Raw genomic sequence first — 21,054 nt, 5'->3', positions numbered from 1 at the left:
TATTATCGATAGAAACAAATTTTCTTTGTGCTCCTTGTCCACAAATCCATTCCAAATACACACTAAATAAATCATGTTCAACCGCAAGAGTAAAACAAAATACAAAACCCAAACAAATTTTCCTTGTTCTCTCTGCTCACCCAAGAGTCCGAACAAGTAAGAAACAGAAAAAAGTTATTCATCGAAAAATAGCAAAATATTGATTCAATGTTAAGAACATGTGTTCCAGTCCAACAGAAGAATCAGTGAATTTGCCCCAAATTCACCCTCAAAGGATAGTTAAGCAGAAGTAGCACTTTCACATTCTGGCCTTAGCAACCACAATAGTGCCTCCACCAATATCAACAGCTCCTGGCCTAGTCCATGATTCCTTAAACTGTTCTTCAGTTACTCCTACACAAACATCAAAAAGGGAAACATTAAATGATTAAAAATCTTTCTAATGACAGTCAAAAAATCATCAGTTTGTGTTAGACATTTCAAAATATACAAGTGAGTACAAATTTCACCTTACAAACTGATTTTGTGGAGTTGAATTAAGTTTGAAGTCCGATTCTTTAAGGAATACTAACAACTAAGATTGCAGATATAAAAAAGAAGGAAAAAAACATGATGTATTGTAAGTGTGTGACAATGTATGACTTGCCTTTTCCCATTGCAGCAGTTGAAGCCACACCTCCTTGGACAGTCTTGAGGTATCTGTCATAGTAGTTAGCACCAGCCCATTTCTGATGAGCAAGTGTGTCAACTCCATTGTTCCTCTCCTCTCTCTGAATCTTCTCAACATAAGCCAGCATGCCCCTCTTGGCAAAGTCTCTTGCAAATGTTGAAGTGATGAGTGCATTAGAATGCAGACCCCCAACTGTGATGAACTGCCACACATACCCCAACTTTGCAATCTTGGGAATGAACTCTCTCATTTCCTCATCACTCATGCCAGAAGCATCCCAATTGAAAGATGGAGACAGATTATACCCAAGCATCATCTCAGGGTGCTTTGATCTAACCCCCTCAGAAAACTCTCTGCACTCCCCCACATCAGGCCTTGCAGTTTCCATCCATATCACATCAGCATGTGGAGCAAAAGCCCAACCTCTCACAACTGATGCTGTTACACACCCTTTGAACCTGTAAAACCCTTCTCTTGTCCTAGGTAAATCCCAATCCCAAAACAACTTCCTCACTCCTAACCTCTCTGCAATTTCCCTACCTTCCTCATTGGAAATGCACCTTTCATAGCTTGAAAGGTGCATCCACTCATTCAACTTCCTTCTCTTCTCTTCCTCTCCAATCTCCTGTTTCTCTATTGCTTCCATAACTGCTTCTGACAGAGTCTTCAACTCTGCCTTTGACAGCCACTCATCCTCCAAAGCCTGAAGCTCTGCCCCACTTCTCCCACCAGCCATGCCTTTTGCCATAAGACCTGCCAGGCTTCTTCCTCTGAGGCTTGGGTTGGTCACACCCAAGATAAATTGGTGGTCCCTTGTGTCAATGTTAGATTGAATCAAATTAGCAGCTTCTGCATCAGTTCTAGCCACCAGCACAGTTTCCACCCCCATCACATCAAACTGAAGCCTTGCTGCCACCAGCCTATTGATGTGTTCACTGATGGCAACCAGAACTTTCCCTGCCATGTGCCCACACTTTTTGGTCACGGAAGACTGGTCCTCAATGTGGATCCCTGCAGCACCTCTCTCCACAAAGAGCTTGCAGAGCTTCACAGTTGCAGTGGTGCCACCAAAACCTGTGTCACCATCTGCTATGATTGGTCTCATGTAATCAACATAAGGGGTCCTTGCCCTCTCTTCCCTGCTCATGTTCATTCTCTCCTCTTTTTGTTTCCTGTCATGGTACTGCTGAGCGAAGAAGAGGTGCTCCACCTTGTTGGGGACTGTGTCGTAAGGGTAATCGGCGAGGTCAGGGCCTGGCTCGTTGGTGGTGGTGTGAGTGGCTGAACACTGCCATCCTGAGACGTAGATTGTGTCCAAGTGCTTCGCCATCTGAGTGACCTGAACAGGGTCGAGTGCACCGAACGTCCTTGAGGCTGTGCCGTTGGCTTGGTGGTTCTTCAGAATGCGCCATAGCTTTTTGGCCATCTCGCCTGAGCCATAGCTTTGTCTCAGGTTGCCTCTCAGGGACACCACGTCTCTCGCTGAGTATGGCCTTTTGGTTAGCTTGAACCTCTCAGAGTTCCACCATGCTTGCACCTCTGCCACTTCTGCTTCGAACCTCGCTTCTTCTTCCACTATCTGTTCATGTATAATTTGCATCAGCATTTACTCAAGTCTGCTGAGATAGCGAAACATGTATTGTATAAATTTTTTCAATTCACAATAAGTTTTCATAAGAATTATGTTGAAGTTGGTTTTATGACTGTGTTAACCCGTAAACTTTTAAATCTAATTCAACTCTGATAAAGTTTATATCTATTTATATTTATTTTTTAAATTGTATTTATTTTTGATCAATGTCAAATTTTCGACACAAATCTAAAATTGGTTCAACTCATAGATTGGTACTGTAAAAATGAAAAAAAGTAAACTTTAAATCTGACTCAATTTTACAAAATCGACTTATAAGATGATGTTTGTATTCACTTCATTTATATTATGACTTCGAATATACTAAAATAAATGTTTTATTAGTTTGCATTAAACAAGATTTTGCACAGAAGTGAAGTTGAAGAAATGAGGAAAAACAAAACAGAGCAAAAGTGCAGGGAATTAACGAGCTTACGGATGAAGGCATAAAAAGTGATGAAGCCATGGTCAGAACTCTTTCTTTTCTTTTTTTGGTAAATGATATAACTTGAACAACTTTGAGAAGCTCGCGAAAAAGGTTCTCAATTTATACAGCAACAGGGTCACTATCTAGACGAAGTCCTTGAAAGAATGGTAACTTAGATGAGACTACGCAAAAGAGAAACAAACAAAAATCCAGAAATTTTATCTGATCATATCTAATGTCTTTTGTTATTCTCTTCCTTCGAAAATTCGAAAACGTAGCTCTTGAAAGCTGCATTTGCAAGCACTTATGGTGGTGCCACTTTGCTAACTCTCATATATGTCATCTTCCATTTAGTATGATGTCAATCACAACACTGATTTTGTTTCAAAGTGCATTCACATTATCTTGAAACACCAAAAATTTCATACAAAATGCCATTCATATCTTGTGGTAATTAGGAGTTATTCACGACTTTGATCTTACAAATTACTTTTTAATGAATAATCACTTGAAAGAGTGAGATTTGTGTTTTAATTATTAGTAAACGATTAATATATGATATATGAAAATCATTGAAAACAATTTTGACATTATGAACTCACCCTAATTATATAAGAGGTTCACATAAAAGCAACTATATATGTGAAGACAATAAAAGACATACGTTTCGTGCAACTTCAGCATTTATCATAGTCACAACCTGGTTTTGACTTCTACGCAATGTTGCTACAGTCACAATACCGTGATGAAAATCACACAAGAAAACATGACGACGCAGTTTTCTGAGGATGTCTTTATGTTTTTGTTTTCTCACGATTGTCCTTACACAATATTAACAGAAAAAGAATATCGTCCATAAAACCTTTGATTGAAAAAAACTAAATTAATTTCACTTTTAAGATTAAAAGGTTAAACTAATGTGAATTTTTTAACAAATTAAAGTGGTACATATTTGAAAGACTAAAATGACTTTTTTTTTTTCAAAAGAAGGGTATTAAAATAAAATATAGTTAAATATTATATAATATCTATAATATTTAACTACATTTTATTCTAATAAAGGAGAAGCGGAAGAATTGGGTAGAATCTCAAATAAATATTTAAAAATTTATAAATCATATATAGAATATGCGACTTTCAAGATAAAAGAAAAGTTTTTCAAAGCATCTGAAAATGTAAATACTTTGTTTCTCTATTTCTTTGGTGTTTCTATCAAAAAAAGTATGATATTCGAATGGAGGACAACACAACAGATACATCAATGTAAGTTAACTAAATTAATGAATGCACAACAATACATTTCATTCGAAACACAACGTCAATAATATTTATTTTATTGATACAATGCTATTTATATTTAATTAGACAACTTTCTTAATATTGCATTGAATATTAGCATAAAAAAAAACTAACATTTTGTCTTATCAGCATAACAAACGCATAAGTGTAAGCTAACTAAACTAAATTAAATGAAAGTACAACAATACATGTTCATTCAAAACATAATATCTACAAACAATACTCGTTTCATTAATACAATGTTCTTCATATTTAATTAGACAACTTCCTTGATATTGCACTCAATACTAACATAAAAAGGACTAACATTTGTCTTAATTATCATTAATAGTATGTTTGGTTTCTGGGTTATCAGGTCACATTTTACTTTGATCCAATTGATAACCTAAATTCTCACAGTTAAATTCCAAAACTTTAGGAGAAATCAGAACTTCTCTCAAACATACATAGTTAACAACATATTTTAACTATGAATTAAAATAAAATATAATACATAACAGTCATAAATTTCAAACAAAGTCTAAATAATCTATTTAAATAGTATTGAATGACAATTTACAAAAAAATATTTTTTTTTAAAATCAATTGATAAAAAATAACACATTTAAAATCAATGTGTTAATATTTCAATCATATTTTTTTAATTTAAATTAGAGTATATGAATATGAGTTTCTATGGGTATAAATACTATATATAATATTTGTACTCACCCATTTAACATGCGTGTATATAAAATATTCGTACCCATTATACGTGGATATCCATTTATAATATCTATTTTCTATCCATTACGGATTTTATCTACGAATACTTGCAGATACAAATATTTTTAACATCCCTAGCTGAAACGCATGTGTTTCGTAAAATAGGAATTATTATATCTAAAAATAATGGTGGTTGAGAAATGTGAATTTAATAAATGACTAAAATTTATTAGTTATTATAATAATTTTTATAACCAATATTTTCACTTTTAGTTTAATAAACATTTGAATTCGTATAATATTAAACTATTTAACAAGAGTAACGTGCATAGTCTTATGGAATAATTTTATTCTTTTGCAAGATTTTGTCCGGTGGAATTCTTCTCCTACCTTCACGGAAAGAGTTAGACTGTGTTTGGATAAGGTAATTTATAAGGGTAATTTATTTATTTTTTTTAAATTTAAAATTCTTTACACTAAAATGATTTGTTTAGACAAAGTAATTAGAAAGAAATTCAAATTTAAATAATTTTGGAAGGTATTTTGAAGAATAAAATAGAAGAATTTCAAATTCCATAAAAAATATAAGAAATTTGAAATTTTACTCTTTCTCACTCCACTATCACTCTACTCGTAAAGGTCGAGCCAAGTCGACTCGATTGATAGTTGATTTGAGTTAGTTTAGACTAGTGGTTAAGTTGAGTTGGTTGGCCTAATGGTCGAGTTTGTCGGGCTGAAGATCGAGTTGAGATGATCATGATCGGAGGTTGAGCTGAGTTTGTCTAACCTAGTGGTCGAGTCGAGTTGGCCTGAGACAAAGGTCAAGTTGAGTTGGCTTGGATCGAAGGTCGAGTCGACACGACTCAGGCTGATGGTCAACCTGAATCGACCTTGACCAATGGTCAAGCTGAGTCAGTGCGAGCCAAAGGTCGAGTCGAGTCAACCCCGGTGGAAGGTTGACCCAAGCTGGCCTTAGTCAAAGGTCCACTCAAGTTGGCTCCAACCAAAGTTCGAAAAAACTCAGTCCGAACCAAAGGTTGAGCCGAATCGTCCCAATCCAAAGGTTGAGATGAGTCAGCCCTGGCCGAAGGTCGAGCCGAGTCAACTCGAGTTGAAGGTCGAGCTGAGTCGGCCCGAGTGAAAGTCTAGTCGAGTTGGCCCAAGTCAAAGGTCGAGCTGAGTGGGTCCTGGCCGAAGGTCAAGATGAGTCGGCTCTGGCCGAAGATCTAGCCGTGTCGACTTAGCCAATGGTAGAGCCAAGTCGACCCAAACCAATGGCCGATCTAAGTTGGCCTGGGTCGAAAGTCGAACCGAATTAGTATGGGCCGAAAATTGAGTCGAGTTAGCCTATGTTGAATTTGATCTAAGTCGGTCTCGGTCGAAGGTCGAGTCAAGTAGGTTTTGGCCGAAGATCGAACTGTGTCGATGGTCGAACTGGATCGATGGTCGAACTGGATCGATGGTCGAACTGATTTATTCGAGACCGATGATCAATCTGAATCAGTTACAGCCAATAATCAAGTCAAATCGGTCTGGACCAAAGATTAAGCCGTGACAACCTAAACCAAAGTCTAACCTAGTGTTCTAGGACAGTTTGGATGGTAGAAAGCCGATCTTGGATGATAAGAATGAGAATTAGATTGAGGCTTGGGAGGCATAAAAAAAGCATAAAAACACAAAATGTTAGACTTTTGCTACAATTATATTAACACTATGGTGGGAGAATGAGAAAATATGCTAGCGTAAAATAAGAAAAACCTTATTTACTTTCAAAGAAACTCTAAATAGGTAAAATTATTGGGTCTAAAGTGCCTATAACAAACATAAAATAAAGACAATGTGTGGCTACTCATAACAATCCTGTTTATACAAAGTCTCCATCCATTTGAACTTTATGTGTTCACGCCTGAATCTGATGGAAGTGTTGGTCATACTGTATCAATTGAACACTTTAAAAATACTTATACAATTATATATATATATATATATATATATATATATATATATATATATATAATATTTCATCTTCAAACTTCTTAGACATTAAAATTTTCGAAATGGTTAGAGTTTGTGAAATGCCTTGTAAGAGGCTGTGATTTTGGATTTGTTGAATACAAAAGAGGCAAAAGAAGTATGGGATTGTCATAGTTGATATATATGCTTGGAACAAGCAACATAATAATATGATAATAATATGCTTAGTTGGTAGAAGAGAATGGAAACTATAATTGTGCAAATATAGCAATCAGAGTGGTCCTAGAGGACATTGATATTGATATCAGGGTTTTATCATTTTTTTTTTCTCAGGTTTCTTGTGAGTTTCAGTTACGACTTTTATTCCTTTCAAACATATCTAACTAGTAATAACCTGTTATCCAATCCCCTCACTGCATGAATCATAACATTTTCTATTCACTTGGATGAGGCCAATGATGATGCATTGCAATATTATTGACAAATAATTACATTCATTTTTCCTTTCCTTTTAAGGGGATGGAGATTGTGCATATGGCATTTCAAAATATAGAATGGGTTGGTGAAGATACCTAACAAGACTCACCCATAGCCGCATATATCTAAAATAATAAATTATTTGTTTAAAAAAATTTAAATGAATTAATAAACTTACTTTTGGCCAAATATATTTATAATGGTTTTTGTTTTTAAATTTTTAATTTTCAAGAATATCCACAAACATGTGTAAACAGTCATAAATAGTTTGTGGATATCTATACATGTATGAAGAAGGACAAAACAAAATTCCATCTAACAAGTGATGTGACAAGGGAATAATAGTCGTGTTTTACTATCCTGTCTATCATCAGCCTGATTTTGGGAGTATTAGAATATTAAAATTAACCAAAAATGATAATTGTATTTTTAGTCAATAATATTATGTAAAAATTAAATTAATTTTATTATTAGGATAAACAATTTCTTATTTGGCTTTCAAGTTCTATTTTTTTTTGTCGGTATTTGTCTACAGATTCACCACATGCGTAGCTGAGAAAAGATAAGTATTGATTTCTCAAATACGTACAGTTATGTGTTTGTTTATTAGATTTTGCTTCCTTAGAGGATTTCTAAATATCTTCATCATATTGTATTTGAAGGAGTAGAATTTATTAGGAAGTAAGACATTGCAGTTAAGAAAACTAATATTTATGTGAATTAGACCGTGAGAGTAGAGAAAAAAAAAACTATATAGGGTAATTAGAAATAGAATGTTTTTTTAGCATAATTTCTAAAAGAAAAAAATGATTTCACTTTTAAATGGTTTTGAAAAGATACTTTACATAGTAAAATTGTTTAAATGAGTTATACTCGTTTAGTCTATATTTGTTTCTAAAAATAAATTTTGAAAAATAAATTTGAGAAGAAAGAGAGATGAAAATAAACTAGTTTAGATTAAGAGAAAGATGATAGTAAATGAAAAAAAGATGAGAGAAAAGATTATGAAAGTTGATGAATGATGTGATCGATGAGTTTAATGGATTAAAAAATATTTTAATTGATAAGATTAGATTACCATTTTATCCTCAATCATAAAAGTAATTTAAAATAAAATATAATTAGTGTAAGTTATGTTAAAATAAAATGTGATATTTAAAATAAAATAAAAAAAGTTTAAATTGATAAAATTATATTGAAATAAAAGGGATTGGTAGAAATTAAATTGAAATAAATTAATTGTGAATGAGTGATTAGTTTAAAAAAATAATAATTATTATTATTATTTAATTTATACATTATTACTCTTGAAGATGAAATATAAATTATGTTAAAATGATTCTATTATGAGATATGATAAATTGAAATAAATTGTTGAGGTATGATGTAAAAAGTTAGAAGTTAAAGAGGAGTGATTCCCAGTAGACAGCAGACGATATGATTATTTAGTTAAGATATTTTATGTATATTCAGGTTTTACTAATAAATCAAAGTCATATAGATGAAGAAGTCATGCTTCCTTAGTGAATTGCGTGATTAGTCATTGGTACTCGATGACATATGTAGTAGATCATTGTATTATGTGAAAATGTTAGATGAAATTTATTAATTAATAATTTTTTTATTTTATAAATTGATATTTAAATTGATTATTATAGTAAATAATAATTTTTTGTCACCGTAACTAATTATTAATAGAAAATTTTCTTGTGACAACTTTTAAATTTTATAAATACTACATTTTTTAATTTAAAAATAAAATACATACTCTTTGCTTCTGAAAATCCAATTACCAAACACGTATTCTATATAGATTATAGAGTTACTCTTTCATATTAAAATAGTTGCACTTTAATTTATTTACGGATTAAGGATAATAATTATTGAAATGTTTGTTTAAAATAATTTCACTCCTTTATCCAGTACATTAAAAAAGCATTTATAAACATAATAATTATAATTAATTTCATTCTTTTAACAAATACATATATCAATTGCAAATGCAAACTTTCTTTATTAGTTTATTTAGACACCTTAAATAAAATAAAAACAATATTCATTGAAAATTGAAAACATCATATCATTTAAAATTTTGTAAAAATTAAAATTACAATCACTTGGAGGAATATATTACAATGTTCTATTTTAGATAATTCCTAAATGGGCAAAACCATGCCCATAACTAGAAGAGTTCATATGCAACTGCAGTCGAAATCTTTGTGGGACTGAAACCCATAAGTAAACAAGTTTTTGCCCCTGAATCGAAAGCTACAGTATTGTCTAAGTCTTTATATATATATATATATATATATATATATATATATATATATATATATATATATATATTGTCATTATGATAGTTAATTTTTGTTAAAAATTAGTGTGCTTAATGAGTTTCATAAGAAATTTTGTGAGAACTGCATGAAAGTAAGTAAGTGTAGAGTTCAAGTTGTTATGTGAAAGAAAGATACCAGTAACCAATCTGGTATGTGTACTGCAACTGTAGCATAATATCAATAGTACAGTTTTTTTTTATCCACCCCTTAAATAGCATGAGGAAAATAATTTTTTGTTTTCACCTTAAAGCATGAGAAATAAGAAAGATGAGATTGAGTATTTTTGGAAACTATTTTGGCATGAAAATATCTGAATCATAGATTGCCTAAAACAGATAGGAACATTACGTGAAGATAAAGTAACAACATTAAACATAAGGGCTTTTAGAATGGCATACCCCTTTTAGTTACAGCAAAATGCAAACACAATTAAGAACCAATAATATATAATTGGAACAACTTCCATTTCATATCCCACACAAAATTTTTCTTGCTTCATTCTCAGCCATTTCACTGGCTGCTCGAATATCTTGAAGTCCAATACTTCTCTATCTCTTCTGCAGTTCTTCCAGGAATTCTTCCAGCAATCAAAGACCACCTAGTTAAGGAAAAACTTAATGTCTCATAACCTTCATCAAAAGTGAAAGTGGTTCAACAAAACGAAAGCATTTATACTAACCTCTCCCCGACCAGATTATACACCATGGCAATAAGGATTTCCTCAGCCTCAGAAAATTCCACAGTCGAAGTTTGTAGGGATTTCACTGCATAGCACAAATCAACTCCTCAGATTTATAAAGAAAATCAGCATTAACGAGAAATAAGTCTAATTTACGTATAAAAAATTGACACCAGTTGTCTTAATCTAAAACTTTATAATGTTTATGGAACTTCATTCTTAAATGGTGCTTAACTTTTTATTTTTATCGAATGTAAAACTTAGACTCACGCATGACTTCTTAACACATATCATATAGCGTAAGATCATAGTTAAAGTTACCAGAGGTAATGCAATGTAAATGAAGAACTTTGTGTTTTCTAACATACCAAAATGTTATCACACATTAAGACTAAAAACTGGTAATTTCAGGTGGTAAAAAAAACGCAATGTAATGGCATACGAGGACTGGAGAATGATCCAAAACAAGCGTTGAGATAATACTGCAGAAGATTAGTTATCAGTACGTGTGTACCCTAAAATTTGTGAGTGCATGTTATAGTATATAGACACACAAGGAAACTAGTAATAATTATCTGAAAATAAACTTGTGTAGGTATGAGAAGAGTTGGATTTTTAAAGGGTACCTTTAGAATCAGGAGAAGAATTATTAGAGGAGCGATCTATGTCAGCCATTGCAACAGCAAGTTGAAAAGAGGTTTGAAAGCTTGGGTGTTGAATATTGAATATGTTTTGACAAAAAAGTGTGTGTATAGAATAAGGAAACGATTGAGTGGTATTAATATATAGGAGGGTGTAAATGAGAGTGAAAGGGTACATAGAAAAGAAGAAGAGGGAATGAAGCAAAAAAGAGAGTGGAAAGTGGTAGTTGAACACATGGTAGTTGGGTTGGACGTGTTAGTTGGCGTGGAATTTTGTAGATGACAAAGGTGTCGGTGTTAGATGCACACGAATATCTAAGAAAAGTAATCATAGTACCAAGATGTGTGTTACAGTATATCTTATGTTATGATCTGGTGCTACGTTCATTAAGGTAATACTCGTGCAGGAGTAGTTGTGTATTGTATTTTGGGTTCATAGATATATTTGACTATATTTGACTGCAACAAAATATTTTGGTACAAAAAATTGTTAATTATTATATTGATTAATTTAGAAATTAATTTATAAATAAAAAAGTATTAGTTATTAAAATAGTCATTATCATAAATAAAAATTATAATTAGTATTTACAAATTAATTATTAAAGTTTTGACTATTAAATTTTATAAATTAGTCGATCAATATTAACTACCAAGATTTTGACTATTAAAGAAATTAGTTTTTGAATTACAAAATAAAAAATATTGGTTATTAAAATAATCATTATAATGAATAAAAAATTATAATTAGTTACTAAGGTTTTGACTACCAAAAAAATTAATTTATAAATTGGTCACTCAACATTAGTTGTCAAAGTTTTAGCTATCAAAGAAATTAGTTTCTAAATTAGTCTCTAATTAATTAGTGATAAATTTAACGATCAATTATAATTTTTTATTCATAATAGTGACTATTTTGTAAATTTATGTCTAAATTTGTCACTATAGTAACTAACAATTTTTTATGACTAAAATTGATTATTATTTGAGAGTTTTTTTATAGTGTGTTACTTAAGTTAAACAAAAAGCAGTTTTTGTAACCATTATTTTTCCATGGTTAAGGAATCAAAAAGTGTTTTTTTTTTCAAAATAGGTTTTTAGTATTTAAAATTTGATGCAAAATTAAAATTTGTCTATGTCTAAAACTTTGATATATTTTGGTTTCCAAACATAAAAAATGAATGAATATAATCAATTAACCTAATTATATTAGATTTTTTTTGACGTATAAAACACATTTTCACATTGATATCGAAGTGGAGACATATTAAATGGTGTCAACAACTCAAATGTTCACATATAATGCATTTGTCACATAAAAAAAAATTAACATAATTGCATTAAAAGAATTATATTCATTATTTTTAAAGTTTTAAAATCAAAAGTTATCAAATTTCAAACATGAATAAATTTTAATTTGGCAACAAAATTTAGGAACTTTAAACACATTTTTTATATTTATCAGTTCTTAATGTACCTTAAGAACACTTGATAAAAAGAAACGAAAATGTATTTTGTTAATTCCTTTGAAATGTTGAAGCAAATTAGTAGTTGTTGGGAGGGTGGTAGCTGGTACACATTTTGCACTGATTCTGTCTGTTTCTTCAATAAGAGGGAAATGCCAAAATAAAGTAAACAAAGGACCTCGTAAAACACACTGATGCAAAAATTTTATGTCACCCCAAAACAAAAACAATATAATAATCAACCTTCTAGATTCTAAACATCGACTAATCAATCATCTAGAAACTCATATAACACCTGCACCAACATCGCTTTCGCCCCTTTGCTATACCCAAAGAAAAATTTCTTTGTTTCTTTTAGACGCAGAAAACTCAAATTGGAAAAAAAAAAAAGAAGAATGTTTTGCATGAAGATGGTTGAAAATAAAAACACCCTAATCAAAAAAGCAGATACCTTTTAAAAACTTTAAGTGTAAAAATAAAAAAAATAAAAAAAAAAAGTTGAGTTTTTGATGGTTGAAGTTGAAGATGGAAGCCATTATGTTGAAGGTTGAAAAAGGGAGAGAATTTGGTATGATTAGAAAGGACTTTGCGTTTACCAGAACATCTTGCACACGTTTTGTAAGAGAAACTTAATTTACTATATACAATGTTACGCAATTACAATCAAACAAAAACATGTTTTGTTTTGTAATGCAGTTTATAGATAGGGCTGAGTCATCTTGAAAAGGATAAGAACGTGGTGACAGTGTTAAACTGCTAAAGTTGTCACAACTTCTAATCAATGCTTCCAAATAAACCAATTTTTTTTTTTATTTTCTTACAATAAATATAATTTCTAAGATCGTATATTCCTATTATTCACTCTCCATCGTCTACAATAATATAATACTTAATTCAATAATATGCTACAAACTAACAAATTGTGTCATGGTTAAGAGATAATTTAATCTATTAAGTATTTGGCCAGATCTTTGAGTGAATCACTGTGTCTTCTAACTTCTTATAATGTTATTCTAACCTCTTAAATCAATTTTAGAATCCAATGTTTAAATTTCACAGAAGATGTTTTTCGATTTACAAAAGAAGGTAGAATCTTACAAATACTTGACAAAACTTTAAATAAACCAATTTTTTGTATAAAAAAAGTATACAGCCTTTAATATGATTAATATATTTCTGAAAATATTTTGAATATGATTTTTTATTTATTAATTGTTGAACCATTATTTATAAAATAGTATTTAAATTAATAAGCTGAAAGTTGTTATTTATGCGAGGTGAATTATCAAGTAATTAATGAAAGGTTATATTAATTATTCACTCCATACCCCTTGAAAACTGTTAAAGTATAATGTTTAATGCCATTAAAGTATTTCATATTATTTTAATAAAGAAATATGTTTTAATGCACTATTCATTATTTTTAGAAATATTAAAATCCAGATTCTGTTGCTGATGTTGTTATTATAATAATTATAATAATATATTCTTCGTTGAATATGATTGGCTAGTATAACTTCACTGTGGCCTGGTCATTAAAAATATCATTAACACTGATTATTTTATTTATTGGTTGATTAAATGATAATATATTAATCGAAGATAAGTAATTAACTTCTTTAGTTACATTATAAAAAATTAAATTAGTATTATTATTTGGCAATTAGTTTTGTCTAATTTATAATAAGTGTATAAAGTATTTAAGAATTAGGTAGAGATAAACAAATAAAAAAATATTCATATATGCCTCAATTTTTTTTTAAAAGATAGAAATTTAACGAATATAAAGGCAAATCAAATTAAGATTTAAGAAAATTATACGTTAAATTATTCATTTAGTTCCTCTGATAGAACAAACTTTATTTTTTTCTTCTATACAAAAATAAATAAATTATTTTGATTATTATATATATTATGTTTAATATCTATCAGTTTCAATGAATTTAAACTATAAGAAGTAAAAGAGGCTAAAACTGGAATGTATAGGAATTAATATATATATATATATATATATATATATATATATATATATTGAAATGAATTAATTTTATATATAAAAACTGGAAGATAAAATTTGTATAATTAAAGCCTAAAATATAACATTTTTGTATAGTGTAGTTCGTAGCATATAATTTGATTTAACTAGTTTTAAAATTTCATAAAACCTCTAAAATAATATATATGTCACTCAACTACACAAGCTTATTAAATAAAAATATTAGTATTCGTTATTAAATAAAAATATATCGATAATATATTACTAGAATTTTGATTTCAATGTTTAAGTAATGGTGGATTACTGAATAATGGATATTCAGTTCAAGTATACACGTAATTATTTTGAATATAGGATTTAGAATTTGATTATCCCAAAAACAATACATCATTAAAAATAATAATTTCAACATGTTGTAAATATTTTTACCTTAAAAGCTTACACATGATACTTGTGCTGTATATTAAAAAACAAAATGAAAGGCCATTGACGGCCATGGTGACATATACCTTCTGGAAGAGAGGAAATATTAAAATGATTGCCAAGGGCGTTCAAATCTATCTTACAATATTAGTATTTTTATTTTTATTTTTTTGATTTGGAAAGAAAAATATAAAAAAAAATAAGATAAAAAAACGAGGAAGCAGACGGAAAATGAATAAAATTTTCTTCTGCTTTTCTAATTGAAAAAAATTAGTAGAAAATGAAAACAAATTTCTCGGATATATATTATTAGTTCCCAGTTGTTACTGTTATAAAATAATAATCGTAATAATTAACAAATTAGATTATAAATCACTCAAAAAACTAATACTAGTTTAAAAAAAAATAAAGTATTCATATAAAGAAGTTTAGATGCTAACAAATTCAAAATGAAATTATATAAATACATTAAATACAGCTGTTTTTTTTATCCATTTATTCATCAAGAGAACCATGATATATAAAAACAAAAGAAAACTGTTATCATTTACTTAATTTTTTCTTTTTTTTTCAGCCTACATCAAACACGGTATGAAGCGAACTAAAGACAAATCAGATGCCAAAAAAGAAATCACTCCTGATAAATAAAAATAAATAAAAGCCCAAGTGTAAAAATTATTATTCTTAGTTTACAAAAATATATAGTACAAGTCATTATAATAACAAACTGTCAAAATAAAAAAATAAGTCTTCAAACTAAACAATTAATTTTTGCTTACATGAAAAGAAAAGAAAAATATTGGATAAAAGACATTTTGATTTAGTTTAAAAATATAAAAGAGGCTATGTTGTATAGATAAAGATTCAATTTTTATAATTACCTTCTACCGACTTTTCACTCTGCCCTCAGTTTCTTACAGTAGCAAGCAGGGTTAAGGTTGGTGTGTAACTCAGTTTCTATCAAGTTAACCCAATCAGTTAACAAAATTTGGCAGGTCAATGACCAAAAACAAAATGCAACCAAAAAGGTTGAGTCACTTGCAGAGGGAAGAATAATCACAAATTTATTCAGGACAATTGTCTCAGAAATAGACATTATCCTTACCATTTATCCCTCAGCAGTAACTTTCCAGAACAGAAGATTATATATGACTCTAGCTACAATATAACAGAATCTTGATGTCACTAATAATTGCTTCAATTCACATTTATAAGAAGCTGCTGCTGATATTCAATGTTGTCAGCAGACCATACGTATTTAGCAAGAACCCAAATTGCCACTGTTGCTTAGATCTTAGAAACCATGAAGCTTTATGTGTTCTTTCTTCACTATGCCAGCCTGTTTGTAACATCACACAGGAATTTAGATATCACAATCACAGTACTATTTTAGAAAATGCTTTTTTTTTGTAGTAAAGAACAAGAATTTGGATTCTCGGTTTTTAATGTATTATTTCTTTGCTGTCCCTTCAAAATAACTAATTTTAAAATATGTTAAAAAGATTTTTAAGATATCGATACAGTGTATTTTTAATGTTCAGTAAAGGACAACACAAAAAAAATCAAAAGAACCGGTAGAAAATCTAGACTCAGAGAACAACATGCACACTTTATCATATGTCTTACTACCTGCACAAGGAAAGTAGAAACATTCTTTCTTTGATCTCCCTGAAGTTGTATAACCTGCATATGATAAGAATGATGAGAGATGATGCACCCAATGGCATTTGTTGAAAATCACGTAACATATGAAGAATTTTTTTTTTTTGGTATGAAGAACAGAAACACACAAACCTGGCCCAACTCAGGGTCTTGAACAACAGTACCATTGCAGCAGAATTCTTTCTTGAGGTCTTTGAGTATTTTGCTATAGCTATACTCTTTCTTCAATCCTTGAACAGTTGTTAGGCTTTTCCTTCCGTTACGTTGTTGTACACGAACATGAACATACTCTTTCGTCCCAGCACCTGAGTCCTCAGCATTTGCCTCAGCAAAGGGATCTATTTTTCAATTGTCAAACCACATCAGAGAATAAAACCATTGATAAAGTACTGCATTCTAGTTTCAGACTAACAGAATATCTTTATGCCATAAAAAGTATATATAATATACATATATATATATATAGAACAGAGATATTCAACACCCACCAAAAGCACTTGGGATGTTTGTTTCGAATTCAGACATGAAAGTTGCCCTTGGTTACTTGTAACAAACAAAGTCCTTCTGAGGTAATTAATCAACAAGCACTGGAAGAGAGAAATTAAATATACTACAAGTCAGATATGAGATTTGATATTTGACATTTTCGATTATGCTACTCTTGTCTTTATGCTCACTGCTAATTCTCATCCCAGAAAATATGAACAAGAAAGACAGCAACTTTTATCACCTTACCACAGCACCTTAGAATTCTCAAATTTATATGGTCTCATGAGTACAACATTTGCATCCGAAAACACAATTTTCTTTATTTCACCATCATCAATAGTAAAAAGGCCAATAGAAAATAGCCCAGAAAGGGAGGGAAACTATGAGATCTGCATAATTCTATGCGTATAATCATTAATAAAAACACAACTAGCACTATGTATCAACTACCAAATTAAGATTAGTCTAATGAAAGATGTCAATGTATATACGCACAGAATGTATCAAATACCGTATATACGAAGAGAAGAACCATTTAACTTTGTAACTAAAATGTATCAAATACATATTCACAAGTTAAGTTCAATAATTACAATAATCTACTTCAATTGCACATAATCAGTAAAGACCAAAATATCAAAGAATAAGCATAATGAAAACCCCACAATTCACTACATCACGTTGTTACACTGCATTAAATCTCGAAACAGTGTCACTTAATACAATATTCTCAAATGGAATGATATATGTATTTGGGACAAGTCAATGATTCCATAAAACCAAAGGTTAAACCAACAATCTCTTACCCAGAAACTAAAGAATAATTATAGAAAGAAGGTAACAGTGGTCTAGCTTTTGCAGACCAAGAAAATGGACCACAAATAAAGCATGATTCACTAGCCATTTCTTTCACCAAAAGTCTAAAGAAACATAGAAAAAACAAAACCATGACAATAATGCCAAATAAATTGAACCCCAATTGAAAACAGGGGAAAATATTGACTATCTCAACAAAAAGAATGAAACTGCTATCATGATCATGCAAATCACAAATACAAAAGAAACCGTCTTCAAATCCCGTTAATGCACCGTCACGTTAACAAAGAACTAACATCAGAATCCAAATGAAAATTAATATCTGGTTATTAAAGAAACTCTTTTCGAAAAAAGCGAGGGGTTAAAGTTACGAACTTGCGTTGCGTACGTAAAACGCGGAATGAATGAAACAAACCCAGTAAGCAATGATCAAATAAATAGAGCGATCAGAACAATAAAATGAAAAAGAAGCAGGGAATAATGCAGAAAAAGTAAAAGAATGATGAAAAACGAAATACCTAACACTTGCGAAAAGGAGGAAAGAAGGAGCAAGGACGGAAGGAAGTAAATAACGAAAAACGTGAGAGAAATAGGAACAAAAGGTGGGTCAAGTTTATATATAGAACAATTTAAGGTACGAGAAAAGTGCTCCCAACCACCAAATTAGTTAGCCAATTTCATTGTCGAAATTCATATCATCTTTTCCCCTTATATAATATAATATATTATTATTTTTAATAATGTTTTAATATTACTTCACTTCAAACTATTACTAAAGTTATATTTTGTTCGTACTTTGAATATGTATTAATTTTGTTCCTAAAGCATGCAAAATGTTATCCGCATCAAACAATAGTTATCGACTTTAGAGTTTTCTTTTTCTCAATGTAATTCTCTCACATCACTACAACTCTCTTTTCTATGGTGACATGTTAGTCCTCACTGCAAATGATAATGTGTGTTTAGCTCGGCAGACTAGTCAAAAAGCCCGTCAAAAAAACGTGAGGCGGATTAAGTATTGAGTTTTTCAATCCCCAAAAATTTGGTATGTGTAACTTGTAGCTCGTGTGGGTTAGAGGTAGGGTGGGTTGGCCCACGGCATGCATGAAATAAAAAATAAAAAATAAAACTTGTACTTGTGTCTGTTGGTTACTTTTCTTTTGGACTTTTGCATGGACATTCTAAATTCTAGTGTGAGTGTAAAAGACAAATGTTATGTATTTTTGAATATGCTAAAATTTGAAAAATTCATCGTACATGTCAAAGTAAGAATATGAATATGATGAAAATGTTGAATTATCAATTTATCATTCAACTCCCCCACAATCTTTGCTACATTTTGTGAAAATGTTAGAGTTTTCCAATTTGTTGAACATTGAAAGCTTTATCATTAGAAATTAAATTAAAAAAAAAAAGTGGATCGGCCTGCAGGCTCGTAGGTTAGAACATATGTGGGCGGGCTAAGTGTGGGATGGGCCTAAACGGGTTGAGTCGACCCGCATTTTCATCCCTAGTCCTGACAATGGCTACGAAGGCTAATGGGGGTTGATGATTCAATAGTTGGAGGTGGCGCAATCGGACATGGAAAAGGGGTTTAGGGTTTAGGCCCTGCGTTTGTACCTATAACGACATAGTCAATGAAGTCGTCAATGACAATAAGTTATTTGATGGTCGGCCAAGAGGAGGAGGGATGCATGACGAGGGAGGCCTCGAGAGCCTTTACAACTGTAGGCGAAAGGCAAATTTGAGGTCAGATTCCATGGCCTTTGTGGTGGTGAATAAGTTTTTGCCAATGTTTAAGGAATGTCAAGGTACCAGAAGGATACTCTTCAAATATTGAAATCTTAGTGTCTATGTAGGATTTGAAGCATAAAGTCTCATGATTGTTATATCTTAATGCAACAAATTTTACCAGCTATTTACAGAATTTCACCCAAGAATGTCAGACAATTAGTGCTCATTTTAAATTTCAATTTGTTGTAAAATCATTAATGTTGTAAAGTTATATGAACTTCAAGATGAGATTTATCTAATGTTAGTTAGAGACATCCTTCATTTTTTGACATCATAGTACATTTATTTATTCATTTAGCGAGAGAAATTAAAGTTTGTTGATCAATTGTTGTATCGTGTTGAGAATTATATGAAAACTTTAGTTGTTCAATTATGGAAGATGTTAGTCTCTTTACCAATTTTTTAGTGTTAATTATTGTATCTAGTTAATTACTTATGTTTTAAATTAATTGATTTTAGGTATATGTTTCGATTATGTTAGAATGAAGGAATATGTGTGTATGGATTAATGGATCCCCAACTTATTCATCCATTGGGGAATAAGAAACCTAAAACCCAAACATACACCACCATCTCCTTGGTTCAAGGGGGAAGCAAATATATTTTGTACCTTATATTTGTGAGTAAGTGTAGTTTGTTGTTTTCAAATCATATTTAATCATTTTGAGATGTCAATGATAATTATTTTCAATGTAGTTGTGACTAGTAGCTACTTGTCATTTTTCTGATTGATTACATTGCTACCTAGTTTGGCTCATTGCACAAGAAATCCCTACACATCTTAAACAAATAGTTGATTTGTAAGAACACTAATTTATGTAGTTTTGTTTTACATAAGCAGACATTAACTAGTGTTTTTTCTTATAGGTGTATAATTTGAATATAACAAGTTAAAGGGCATATCAACTACAAGATAAAAAAAAATCTCACATTGTTGCCACTCAAGGGTATCATTTTTTTTCCAAATATAGATGTTTGGTTATTTTTCTTTCTTAATTAAAGATGTTAATTGTCTCAGTATTCAATTGTAGTATAACAAACAAAAAGGTATGAGTGTGGATATTATGTAATACAAAGAAAGACGATCATTGTTCAAATTAATATTGATATGGGTTGAGACCAAATAATAACCTAACTAATTCATAATTAAAGAACATTTCTCTATTTTATGTACTAATTGAAGTTATTATTTTTTTCAATATCTCACTATGCTCAATCTTTTGATTCTAAATCAATTAACTACATTAGGAATATTTGGTCAACTTATTTTATAGAGTTCTACAACACATTAGGATAGATGATTTGTTAACTTGTTTTTGTAATTTTAATTCCAACGATTTTAAATTTTTAAATATTGATAATTTGTGCAGCTTCTTTAAGTTCAAATGATAATATTTATTTGTCCGTGGTCTAGTTCTGGTTTTGTTATGTACATGTTACTTAATTAAGAGAAGAAACAAAATAAATATTAAAAAAACAAATAGGCAACGCTTAAGTACAAAAATGTTACATATATGTACTCAAACTACGATTTCACACAAACATAGCTTAATTGAGTACTTATAGGCGA

The 21,054-nt window shown here is 30.4% G+C and overlaps 3 protein-coding genes across 4 annotated transcripts; all 3 read right to left on the bottom strand.

Annotated features, from left to right (window-relative positions):
* Positions 1-2: 2 nt before the first annotated feature.
* On the bottom strand, positions 3-2,884 carry ICL (isocitrate lyase). Its single transcript, XM_028052937.2, has 3 exons — positions 2,737-2,884; positions 647-2,249; positions 3-393 (listed from the first exon to the last, which is right to left on the bottom strand). The coding sequence occupies exons 1-3, from the start codon at positions 2,764-2,766 to the stop codon at positions 299-301; spliced, it is 1,728 nt and encodes a 575-aa protein (XP_027908738.2). The 5' UTR covers positions 2,767-2,884; the 3' UTR covers positions 3-298.
* A 6,850-nt stretch (positions 2,885-9,734) lies between these two features.
* Positions 9,735-10,997, bottom strand: LOC114170444 (transcription factor CPC-like). Its single transcript, XM_085668403.1, has 3 exons — positions 10,824-10,997; positions 10,198-10,282; positions 9,735-10,116 (listed from the first exon to the last, which is right to left on the bottom strand). The coding sequence occupies exons 1-3, from the start codon at positions 10,870-10,872 to the stop codon at positions 10,029-10,031; spliced, it is 222 nt and encodes a 73-aa protein (XP_085524529.1). The 5' UTR covers positions 10,873-10,997; the 3' UTR covers positions 9,735-10,028.
* Positions 10,998-15,677: 4,680 nt separating this feature from the next.
* Positions 15,678-18,366, bottom strand: LOC114168844 (protein translation factor SUI1 homolog). 2 transcript variants are annotated; one of them, XM_028053806.2, is made up of 5 exons: positions 18,209-18,366; positions 16,874-16,972; positions 16,518-16,723; positions 16,353-16,406; positions 15,678-16,062 (listed from the first exon to the last, which is right to left on the bottom strand). In XM_028053806.2, the coding sequence occupies exons 2-5, from the start codon at positions 16,908-16,910 to the stop codon at positions 16,018-16,020; spliced, it is 342 nt and encodes a 113-aa protein (XP_027909607.1). In that variant the 5' UTR covers positions 16,911-16,972; positions 18,209-18,366; the 3' UTR covers positions 15,678-16,017. The 2 variants fall into 2 exon arrangements, with proteins under 2 accessions (XP_027909607.1, XP_027909608.1); XM_028053807.2 differs by lacking the exon at positions 18,209-18,366 and adding an exon at positions 18,066-18,111.
* Positions 18,367-21,054: the final 2,688 nt, after the last annotated feature.

The sequence above is a fragment of the Vigna unguiculata genome, chromosome 11, assembly GCF_037176805.1.
Source record: "Vigna unguiculata cultivar grain cowpea cultivar isolate G323 ecotype 2 chromosome 11, ASM3717680v1, whole genome shotgun sequence".
NCBI classification, from domain to species: Eukaryota; Viridiplantae; Streptophyta; class Magnoliopsida; order Fabales; family Fabaceae; genus Vigna; species Vigna unguiculata.
Note: the sequence above shows the minus strand (reverse complement) of the source record. Positions and strands in the feature narration are given on the sequence as shown.

Bases quoted from the DNA above. Each gene is read 5' to 3' on its own strand.
- LOC114168844 (XM_028053806.2), bottom strand. From the start codon at position 16,910: ATGTCTGAATTCGAAACAAACATCCCAAGTGCTTTTG. The intron at 16,724-16,873 runs GTGGGTGTTGAA...ATTGAAAAATAG, and splicing joins AAACATCCCAAGTGCTTTTG to ATCCCTTTGCTGAGGCAAAT. The intron at 16,063-16,352 runs GTAGTAAGACAT...TGTTACAAACAG, and splicing joins TTTCTACTTTCCTTGTGCAG to GCTGGCATAGTGAAGAAAGA.
- ICL (XM_028052937.2), bottom strand. From the start codon at position 2,766: ATGGCTTCATCACTTTTTATGCCTTCATCC. The intron at 2,250-2,736 runs GTAAGCTCGTTA...ATACATGAACAG, and splicing joins CACTTTTTATGCCTTCATCC to ATAGTGGAAGAAGAAGCGAG. The intron at 394-646 runs GCAAGTCATACA...ATGTTTGTGTAG, and splicing joins AACTGCTGCAATGGGAAAAG to GAGTAACTGAAGAACAGTTT.
- LOC114170444 (XM_085668403.1), bottom strand. From the start codon at position 10,872: ATGGCTGACATAGATCGCTCCTCTAATAATTCTTCTCCTGATTCTAAA. The intron at 10,283-10,823 runs GTACCCTTTAAA...TGTGCTATGCAG, and splicing joins TTCTTCTCCTGATTCTAAAG to TGAAATCCCTACAAACTTCG. The intron at 10,117-10,197 runs GTTAGTATAAAT...TTCCTTAACTAG, and splicing joins TATAATCTGGTCGGGGAGAG to GTGGTCTTTGATTGCTGGAA.